Here is a 10,502-nt window from a genome sequence, read left to right on the forward strand (position 1 = left end):
ATTCCAATTGTGTCGAGGAAGAGAAATCTTCTCTTTACTCGTTACACCCTCGGACCTATCACCTTTAATTTTTTTGCTTTGATGGACCATTCTTTTTCATCATAGTAATTCATTGGTAGCATTTATTGGTTTTTTTTTTTTTCTTGCAACTGTAAAAAAAATTTGAAATTACCAAATAGCTTAAACATGGAGGATATGTCCAATCACGGCCAGGCTCCCAATCCCAATCAAAATGATAACCAGAATCAAACGGAAGAGCAACAGCCTGTGGAAAGAGAGGAGCAGCAAGAAGAAGAAGACGAGGAGGAGAAAGAAGAAGGGAGGAGGGAAGACGAGGAATTAATGGCAAAGGCGCAGGCTCTCATGGAAAAGATCACTTCTTCTCCCGATAACCCTAATCCTACGGTGCTTCATGCCCTGGTCTCTCTTATCGAAACTCAGGAGTCTCTGTATGTCCTCTCTCTCTCTCTATATATATATATATATTTATTTATCTTTTTTTTTACTAATACTTTTAAATTTATTTATAATAAACAGCTAAGCTAAGGAAATTCTCGCACAGTGTAATTTAATACTAGTATACTTTTATCCTTACGTATTCCCCATCCTTTCGTCCAATGCTAAGTTACGAAATCAATTACTTACAAAGTTCGATTAAACATAGTTTAGAGGTGGAAGAAATGTTCGGCTATAACTGTGCTATCTCAGAAATTCCAATCCTGGTTCCCTAAAAACTGAAACAAGATTTTAAGACCTTATTGTGGTTCAAATGAACCAGAACAAACTGCATACGGTAGATGTTTTAAGCTTATTGAGAGGTTGATATGTAAAATGTATGGATGAGCAGTTATGTCCATATTGCTTTTCATTCTTTCTTATTATCTAGTAATGGTATTTATTTTCGATTCAATGTTTTGTATCCTCTTTATATTTAATTTTAGATACCTTGAAGAGAATGGTCCTTCTTCCAGCAATGGTCGTGCCTCTCATAATGTTGGGCGGTTGGGGAGCTTAGTCAGGGTAATTAACTTTTCTATATTGATCCTTTTTGTTTTCCCCCCTTTTCCCCATTTCATAGGTAAGTTTGTTATTATTATAATTTCAATAATTTTTTTTTAATGTAATTTCATGCAGCTTTCCTTTTTTCATTTTATTTTATTGTTATTTAGACTATATATGATGTGATTTTTGAGAACATTATTACTCATTTGATTAAGTTCTTACTTGGAGCATTTCCATTTGCTCTCAGGAGAATGACGAATTTTTTGATTTGATATCATCAAAGTTTCTTTCTGAGAGTAGATATTCAACCTCTGTCCAGGCGGCTGCTGCTAGACTTCTTCTAAGCTGCTCTCTTACTTGGATTGTGAGATTTTCTTTTTTTGGTCAAATTATTTAATTTCTCTCAACTCTCTCAACTTTATGTGATCTTTTCTGACTGGATGTGCTGTAATTGGGTCACAGTATCCTCATGTTTTTGAAGAACCAGTTTTGGAGAACATCAAAGCTTGGGTGATGAATGAGACTGCTAGATTTTCTATTGAAGATCACAATTGCAAGCAAGACTTGGCTAGAAAGGAAGCCTCAGATGTTGAAATTTTAAAAACCTATTCCACTGGACTTCTTGCTGTGTGTTTGGCGAGGTCTGCTTCTACTTAATGTTTATGGTGCACTCTTTATTCTGTTCTTATGTACCTGGTGTTGTCATTCTTCCATTATTCTTGTTGTATGCTCCTTCTGATTATTCTTAGCATTACTGAATTTTGCAGTGGTGGTCAAGTAGTGGAAGATGTGTTAACTTCTGGATTGTCTGCTAAGCTTATGCATTATCTTCGTGTGCGTGTCCTTGGGGAGATTACTGTAGGTCAAAATGATGCCTGCCATTTATCTCAAACTAAGAGTTTATCCGGTGCCACTTCTTTCAGAAGTCGAGATGAAGGTCGAGGGAGGGTTCGGCAGGTTCTAGAGACAATTCATATAGATGATGCCAGAATAATAGATGAGCAATCTTTCAATGATCATTGTGCTGAGTGGGATCGAGAACGAAGCACTAGTCGGCAATCATGTGGAGAGGAGTGTTGTGTTGGTGACAGACAACTACCTGATGGGGTGACTGAGGTGGTTAACATGCATGATGTGGATGCTGATAGCGAGGAAAGATGGTATATTCGAGATATTCGTGATGGAAAAATGAGATATGGAGAAGTTGATGAAAATGGGAGAGATGACTCCTCGAGGCGCAGGATAAACCGTGGTTCAGCTAGGTCTAGAGGTAAGGGAAGGACCACTGAAGGGATTATAGAGAATGAACAATCGCTAATCTCTCCAGGCTCTGGTAGTCCTTTTGGACTGACACATAGTATGAGAGACAGAAGTTTGTCTAAACATTTAGATGCGAGAAAGGTGTTGGAGGGAAAGAAGTGTGTTGGAAAGACCAACGCTGATAATCTGGTATTGGAAAGGGAGGATAATGATGAATGCTTTCAAGGATGCAGGGTTGGAAGTAAAGACTTCTCTGATCTGGTAAAAAAAGCGGTTAGAGCTGCTGAAGCTGAAGCTAGGGCAGCCAACGCACCTGTTGAAGCTGTCAAAGCAGCTGGTGAAGCTGCAGCTGAAGTTGTCAAGTGCGCCGCTTTAGAGGTACAAGGCTGTTCTCATGATTCTGCTCTTTTTCATTTTTCCTTTTCCCCCCGTAAAAAATTCTTTTGGGTTGCGTTTCAGAGATTTATTATCAATTATTTCTGCTTTCTATCCTCAGGAGTTCAAAACTACTAACAATGAAGAAGCTGCATTATTGGCTGCTTCCAAAGCTGCATCTACTGTTGTTGATGCTGCTAATGCCATTGAAGTTTCAAGGTGGGTATTTCTAGCTGACAGACTTTACGAAGTCATAATGCTCGCAATTCAGTTGATATATTTGGGTTTTCATTTCCTAGTGCAACTGGTAATACACCTCATTTGTTGCTCACAGGGACTCCACTAGTACAAGTGCTGATCCAATAAATAAAAGTGCTGTGGAAACAGAAGTAAGTGAGGACGTTGAAGAGTATTTTATTCCCAATGTTGAGCTGCTGGCACATTTGAGAGAAAGATACTGTATTCAGTGCCTTGAGACTTTAGGTGAATATGTTGAAGTCCTTGGGCCTGTACTGCATGAAAAGGGTGTAGATGTTTGCCTTGCCCTCTTGCAACAAAGTTCCAAGTTCGAAGAAGCATCAAAGGCTACTTCTCTTTTGCCTGATGTGATGAAGCTAATTTGCGCTTTAGCTGCCCATCGGAAGTTTGCTGCATTATTTGTTGATAGGGGTGGCACGCAAAAACTGCTTGCTATTCCAAGAGTTGCTCAAAATTGTTTTGGTCTGTCTTCTTGCTTATATACTATCGGTTCACTTCAGGTAATTAATGTAAACTTAAAATTTGGAATTTATTGTGTATTATCATCCTATATGCAGTGTCTTTTAATTTCCTAAATTTTAGGAATTACCATAAAAGTTTAACTTAAGTTTTATAACTATATTTGGAGGTTGATTCTACTGACATGAGAGTATTATTAGAAATTATGCCTTTTGAGCCTTATACATTACGATGTATAAAATGTTCTTTTCTTCGTGTTCTTCTAGAGAATAATGGAACGTGTCTGCGCGCTTCCTTCTGATATTGCCCACCAGGTGGTCGAGTTAGCTATCCAACTTCTTGAATGCCCCCAGGATCAAGCTAGGAAAAATGCAGCATTATTTTTTGCTGCTGCATTTGTCTTCAGAGCGGTGCTTGATGCTTTTGACACTCAAGATGGCTTACAGAAACTACTGGGCCTTTTAAATGATGTTGCCTCAGTAAGATTTGGGGCAAATTCCGGTGCATTAGGCTTGTCTGGAACAACATCATTTCGAAATGATAGATCGCCATCAGATGTGCTGACTCCCTCAGAAAAGCAGATAGCTTATCATGCATGTGTTGCTTTGCGGCAATACTTCCGAGCTCATCTTCTTTTGCTTGTGGATTCCATACGCCCAAATAAAAGTAACCGGAGTGGGGCACGGAGTATTCCAAGCATCAGGGCAGCATATAAGCCGCTCGACATTAGCAATGAGGCTATGGATGCCGTGTTTCTGCAGTTGCAGAAGGATCGCAAGCTGGGTCCTGCATTTGTGAGAACTCGTTGGTCTGCTGTTGAGAAGTTCTTAAGCTGTAATGGACATATTACCATGTTGGAATTGTGTCAGGTGTCCTGCATCAAACTTCTACATCAGCCCCCCTTCCCCCTCCTGCCCCTTGGTTTATCATTTTCTGCCTCATCTTTGGGTAATGTATTCCTCTTGTAATCTTTGTAGGCCCCTCCTGTTGAGCGATACCTGCATGACTTACTACAGTATGCTCTAGGTGTTCTGCACATTGTTACATTGGTGCCAGTCAGCCGCAAGATGATTGTAAATGCCACGCTGAGCAATAATCGCATTGGCATAGCGGTTATTTTGGATGCAGCAAATAGCGCTAGTAGCCTTGTGGACCCTGAGGTGGGCATGTGCTTTGATATTGCAATGTCATTATTGTTGATCTTATTGTTCTTATTCTTGTTCTAGCAAATAACACTATCGCTTACAAGGACTATTTTTGTTATTTCATGTTTATGACTTTGATAGTACCGTTGCTATTTTGGATGTTGAAATCTGACTTATGACTTGTATGTTTACTGGTTTAGCCACTAATCTTCATCTCCTTTTTATTGTGTACTTGCAGATTATACAGCCAGCTCTTAATGTTTTAATTAACCTAGTTTGTCCTCCACCTTCAATCAGCAATAAACCATCCTTATTAGCTCAAGGTCAGCAGTTAGCTTCTGGTCAAACCACAAATGGTCCTGTTGTGGAAACTAGAAATGCAGAATGCAATATTTTGGATCGAGCTGTTTACCTGCCTAACCAGAGTGAGATGAGGGAGCGAAGTGGAGAGTCGAGTTTGGTAGACAGGGGCACTGCATCTGGCACCCAGTTGTTCAGCGGTACTGCTCAAACAACTGTTTCTGCTGCTCCGTCTGGGTTGGTTGGAGATCGTAGAATATCCTTAGGTGCTGCAGCAGGTTGTGCCGGCCTTGCTGCACAATTAGAACAAGGATATCGTCAAGCGAGAGAGGTTGTCCGTGCCAATAATGGCATAAAAGTTCTACTGCATCTCCTCCAACCCCGCATATATTCACCTCCTGCTGCTTTGGATTGTCTTCGTGCCCTTGCATGCAGAGTCTTGCTTGGTTTAGCTAGAGACGAGACAATTGCACATATATTGACCAAGCTTCAGGTAAAAACGGATTATTGCCACATTCTATTTGATTAATATCTTCTTTGTAGTTTTACTTGCTTTTTTACCATTTGTCATATTTCTCTGCATTCAAAGGTTCACTGCTTCACTCCCTATCTCATTGCTTACGCTGAAAAAGATGAATATTGTTATGATATATTTGATATGTTGATCTACTCATTGGTTAATGCTACTAGTTTCAACTCTTCATTGTTCTAGGTTGGCAAGAAGCTATCTGAACTGATTCGAGATTCAGGTGGCCAGACACCTGGAACTGAGCAAGGCAGGTGGCAATCTGAACTTGCCCAGGTGGCAATTGAGCTAATTGCTGTAAGTATCCGTACCTGCTACTTGAGACTGGTTGCATGCTATTTTTTGTTAAAATGGGTATTTTCTTCTACTGCTATGTCATGCCTGTCGCCTAAAGTGATTAGAATAGCTTACTTCAAAAGCTATGCTTATTATCTTCTGGCCTGAATTTTGCAAACAGTTGTGCGTACAGAGTTGCTCTTTTACAACCTGGTTTTCTTCAATGGGAGATTAAAGATTCTTTATAATTAACCTTAGACTCGTTGCTTTTTTTTTTGATGCCTCATTATTCACCTTGTGATGACGCCTCAAATATTCAATCAAGAACAAGAAGTGATTGGTATAGAACTGTCAATCATAAACACTTGAAAGTTGACATCTCTTTTACCAAAATGCAAAATGAAAATTTTTTTTGGAACAAAATATTGAGCCATTGTTCAAGCCCAATTTATTTTAATTAGTGGCAGAATTTAGCATCATATGCTACATATTAGAACAGGTTTCAGAATAACTTGCTTTCGATGATTCAGTTGCAGCATCTTCTGCTCTATGATACTTGGTGGTGAGTATTTATGTTTCTTTTATTTATTTAATATTAGTTTCACTGGACTGAAAGCATTATTATTGATTGTTATATTAAGTATTTTTTTATTCCCTCTCTAATGCATGCATAACTTAAGCCTATTGTCTCAATAAATGAAAATGATTTTTTGGTGAACAGATTTTGTTTATAGGAGATTAATTCTCAGCATTTGTCTATGGTGTGTTAGATTGTTACAAATTCTGGGCGTGCAAGTACGTTGGCAGCTACAGATGCTGCTACACCTACATTGAGGCGGATAGAGAGAGCTGCTATAGCTGCTGCCACTCCTATTACTTACCATTCCAGGTAATTTTTCCAGTGACATTTTATGATTCATCATCTAATTCTACTCTTCTCTGTTCCATTATTTGATTTGTTTGGACTCTTACTTATTCCGTTCTGTTGTATGCACATGCTTATCAAACTGCAGGGAGCTTTTGCTTCTCATACATGAACATCTGCAGGCATCTGGTCTGCCTGAAACTGCAGCTTCACTTCTGAAAGAAGCTCAATTGACACCTTTGCCATCCTTGGTGGCCCCTTCATCTCTTGCACACCAAGCCTCCACGCAAGATACTCCTTCAATACAACTCCAGTGGCCCTCAGGTCGTATCTCTGGTGGATTTCTTTCCAGCAGATCAAAGATTGCTGTCCGGGATGATGATATTAATTTGAAGTGTGATTCAACTTTATCTTTAAAGAAGAGATCACTTGTTTTCTCTCCCACTTTTGGTTTACAACCAAGAAATCACTTCCATTCCCAAGATTCCCAACCACCATCTGTTAGGAAAGTAGTCACTAGTTCAAAAACATGTCCTTTACCAGCAAGTGTTTCAGAAACTCTGATGGAATCAATTCTGAAAAGTAACGTTGATTCAGAATTGCAATGTAAGACTCTTCTTGTGTTGCCAATGAAAAGAAAATTATTCGAGTTAAAGGATACTGGATTGACATTTTCTGGCAAGCGATTCAACACTGGTGATCATGGACCACGGTCTCCTGTTTATCTGACACCCAATGCTAGTTGTAGAAATTGTCTGCTTGCAGATGCTGCTGCATTGACGCCAACTTCTACATTAAGGGATCAACATGTTCGAGCAACACCGAGCAGCTTAATTGATTTGTCAGATGACAACCTATGTGGTAGCTCTCATGTGGGACAGATGACACCTTCCTCCCAAGTTGGGCCTCTAAATGATCCCCAACCCAGCAGCTCAGAATGTTTGAGTCTCGACACTATAGTTGTTCAGTATCTAAAGCACCAGCATCGTCAGTGCCCTGCTCCTATAACGACTCTTCCACCACTCTCTCTTTTACATCCACATGTTTGTCCTGAGCCAAAACGAAGCTTTGATGCACCATCAAATATCACTTCCCGGCTTGGTACTCGTGAGTTCAGGAGTGGTTATGGTGGAGTCCATGGAAATCGCAGGGATCGTCAGTTCGTTTACAGTAGATTCAGGCCATGGAGAACTTGCAGGGAAGATGCTGGCACTTTGTTGACATGTGTCTCTTTTCTGGGGGACTCCTCCCATATTGCAGTTGGTAGCCATGCTGGGGATTTAAAAATTTTTTATTCTAACAGCAACAATGTGCTGAACAGCTACACAGGCCACCAGCTTCCTGTGACTCTTGTTCAGTCATATTTTTCTGGTGAGACCCAAATGGTTCTCTCATCAAGCTCTCAGGATGTGCGGTTGTGGGATGCCTCTGTCTCAGGCAGGGCTATGCATTCATTTGAAGGCTGCAAGGCTGCTAGGTTCAGCAATTCCGGGAGCATTTTTTCTGCCCTATCCGCAGATTCCACCCAGCGAGAAATTCTCCTTTATGATATCCAGACCTACCAGTTGGAATTGAAGCTTTCTGATGTGTCAGATAATTCTACAGGTCGTAGTCATGTATATTCTCTTATACATTTTAATCCATCTGATACTATGCTGCTGTGGAATGGTGTTTTATGGGATCGCCGGGTCCCAGGTCCTGTTCATCGCTTTGATCAGTTTACAGATTATGGTGGTGGTGGTTTTCATCCTGCTGGGAACGAGGTATAGAACTCCGTCTCTACCATAGATTTATTTTTTTGGCTTAAGGTGTTTTTTATCAGGTGCTATCTCTTTAAACTCTTTGTTATAAAGCATTTTCATCACACCATTCAAATTCTTTGTGGACCGTATCTTAAGTCTTTAATTTAGATGGTTCACTAGGGTGGTCTGTTTGTATGTGGACAGTGCAAATGGAAACATGTCCATTGAAACGTCAGAAGTTGGGTGGATTGTTCCAGCCCTTTCTAATTTTTGTAGGCCTTCTTTAGTGGACTCGAATTTTTAGACGAGTTCATTTTTTTAGTTGTTTTGCAATGCAAGATGTAGTTTTAGTGTGCATGGTCTGTTAATTGAAGCTTTCTTAAATATATTTGCCCTTTTTCCTTTTCTTCTTAAATTTGCTTTTAATCTTTGGTTAATATTTTACCTTTCAACAGGTTATCATAAATTCCGAGGTTTGGGATTTGCGGAAGTTCAGGCTACTCCGAAGTGTACCTTCTTTAGACCAAACAGCAATAACCTTCAATGCACGTGGGGATGTAATTTACGCAATCCTGAGGAGAAATCTTGAAGACGTGATGTCAGCAGTCCACACCCGTCGTGTGAAGCAACCTCTATTTGCTGCATTCCGCACATTAGATGCCATCAATTACTCTGATATTGCCACTATTCCAGTGGATCGATGTGTTCTCGACTTTGCAACTGAACCAACCGATTCCTTTGTTGGGTTGATCACAATGGATGACCAAGAAGAGATGTTTTCATCGGCCAGAGTTTACGAAATTGGTCGTCGAAGGCCAACTGATGATGATTCTGATCCTGATGATGTAGAAAGTGATGAGGACGAAGATGATGATGATGATGCCGATGTAGACCCAATACTTGGGCCAGATATCAATGGGGATGGTGAAAGTGATGCAGATGAAATGAGCAATGAGGATGATGACGGTGTGAGTGAGCTTGATGATGATGATGATGGGGATTTTATCATGAATGATGGAGACTTCGATGGTGGAGGTGGAATATTGGAGATTGTGACTGAGGGTGAGGATGATGACGATGACAGCCGGTTGGTCGAATCTTTTAGCAGTGGTGATGAAGAGGATTCTATGGGTAATGGCTTTGGTTTCTAATTTGACATGATAGGCAAAAATGCTGGTCATCATGCTTTTAGAATAGTGGAAAATCGAAATGTTTTTAATTTTTATTGTTTTTCTCCTTTGCCAAATTTTTTACTCGAGAAAATTTTCAGGATCTGTTACTGCCTCGAAAAGTTTTGATCCGTCGCTGGCTTTCTGTTACTAATTAAAGAAAAAAAGATTTCTTCTACTGTATTTTGATTTTGATGTGGGAATAGAATGGACTGTAGTAGGCTATAGAGGCGATTGCGGCGAAGCCCCAATTGTTCAGAATCGTCAGGAAATGGGCACTGGCGTCCATGTTCAAATCTTTGTTTTCCAAGCAGCTCCTTTGCTTCCATGGGTTGAAGTTTGAATTAATTCTTGATTCTTCTTCCTCTTTTTCTTTAACAAGAAAATGTGATTATTGCAGGAGTACATATTCTTGTTTGACGAATTTCTCGATTCTTGGTACTTTCTTCCTCCCACGGCCAGGCTCTAATTAATTACTTGGTAATTAAATATTATTACGTGGGTCTTCACATGCGGAGAAATATATTTCATTCTTTTTTTTTAATTGTTTATAAGTGAAATTATTTAAATATTTTTAACAAAATTTTTAAAATTTTCTTCGAAAAAAGTTATAATAACTTTTGAAAATGTATTTTTGAAAAATCATAATATTTTTTGAAAATATAATTCTTAAAATAAAAAAGTGAAAATTTATGAAAAGTTATTTTAAAAAAATTGATAAAATTATATATAAATTAATGTAATAAAAAAGTTATTATTAAAAAATCATAAATTTTGAAGTTAATAATAAATTATTTTTACTATTTTAAATTTTTAAAAAAATCTTATAAAATTTTAATTAAATATTTTATCTCGTGATGTTAGAAAAAGTGATAAAAATTTTTAAAAATTGATCAACATATAAGAGTTGAAACTCTTTAAAACTATATAAATAATGTTACTAAATATTATATAATTTTGTCAAAATGTTACAAAATCACCATTGCCATGTTTTCGATCGATCACATATGAATTTGAGAACTGGTTGGAAGAGTGTCGGAAAAATTAGAACAAACTCAAAGTTAAAAGATCTTCTTTACAAGTATTGCATGTTTATGAATAAAGAGATAGTATAAATAATATTAT

General features: G+C 38.6%; 1 protein-coding gene across 2 annotated transcripts; it reads left to right on the forward strand.

The window, feature by feature from the left end:
- Positions 1-9,555, forward strand: LOC111299464 (DDB1- and CUL4-associated factor homolog 1-like). 2 transcript variants are annotated; one of them, XM_022894663.2, is made up of 14 exons: positions 1-449; positions 942-1,020; positions 1,250-1,366; positions 1,465-1,643; positions 1,770-2,640; positions 2,759-2,856; positions 2,972-3,395; positions 3,621-4,302; positions 4,381-4,514; positions 4,738-5,292; positions 5,512-5,622; positions 6,372-6,490; positions 6,615-8,229; positions 8,664-9,555. In XM_022894663.2, the coding sequence occupies exons 1-14, from the start codon at positions 187-189 to the stop codon at positions 9,357-9,359; spliced, it is 5,943 nt and encodes a 1,980-aa protein (XP_022750398.2). In that variant the 5' UTR covers positions 1-186; the 3' UTR covers positions 9,360-9,555. The 2 variants fall into 2 exon arrangements, with proteins under 2 accessions (XP_022750398.2, XP_022750399.2); XM_022894664.2 differs by having other exon boundaries at positions 3,621-4,223; positions 4,332-4,514.
- Positions 9,556-10,502: the final 947 nt, after the last annotated feature.

This window comes from Durio zibethinus, chromosome 18 (genome assembly GCF_047325235.1).
Source record: "Durio zibethinus cultivar Kanyao isolate XHJ-2024 chromosome 18, ASM4732523v1, whole genome shotgun sequence".
Taxonomy (NCBI): Eukaryota; Viridiplantae; Streptophyta; class Magnoliopsida; order Malvales; family Malvaceae; genus Durio; species Durio zibethinus.

Coding starts and splice junctions, on each gene's coding strand:
- LOC111299464 (XM_022894663.2), top strand. CDS start 187: ATGGAGGATATGTCCAATCACGGCCAGGCTCCCAATCCCAATCAAAAT. Junction 4,515..4,737: donor GTAGCCTTGTGGACCCTGAG/GTGGGCATGTGC, acceptor GTGTACTTGCAG/ATTATACAGCCAGCTCTTAA. Junction 6,491..6,614: donor CCTATTACTTACCATTCCAG/GTAATTTTTCCA, acceptor ATCAAACTGCAG/GGAGCTTTTGCTTCTCATAC.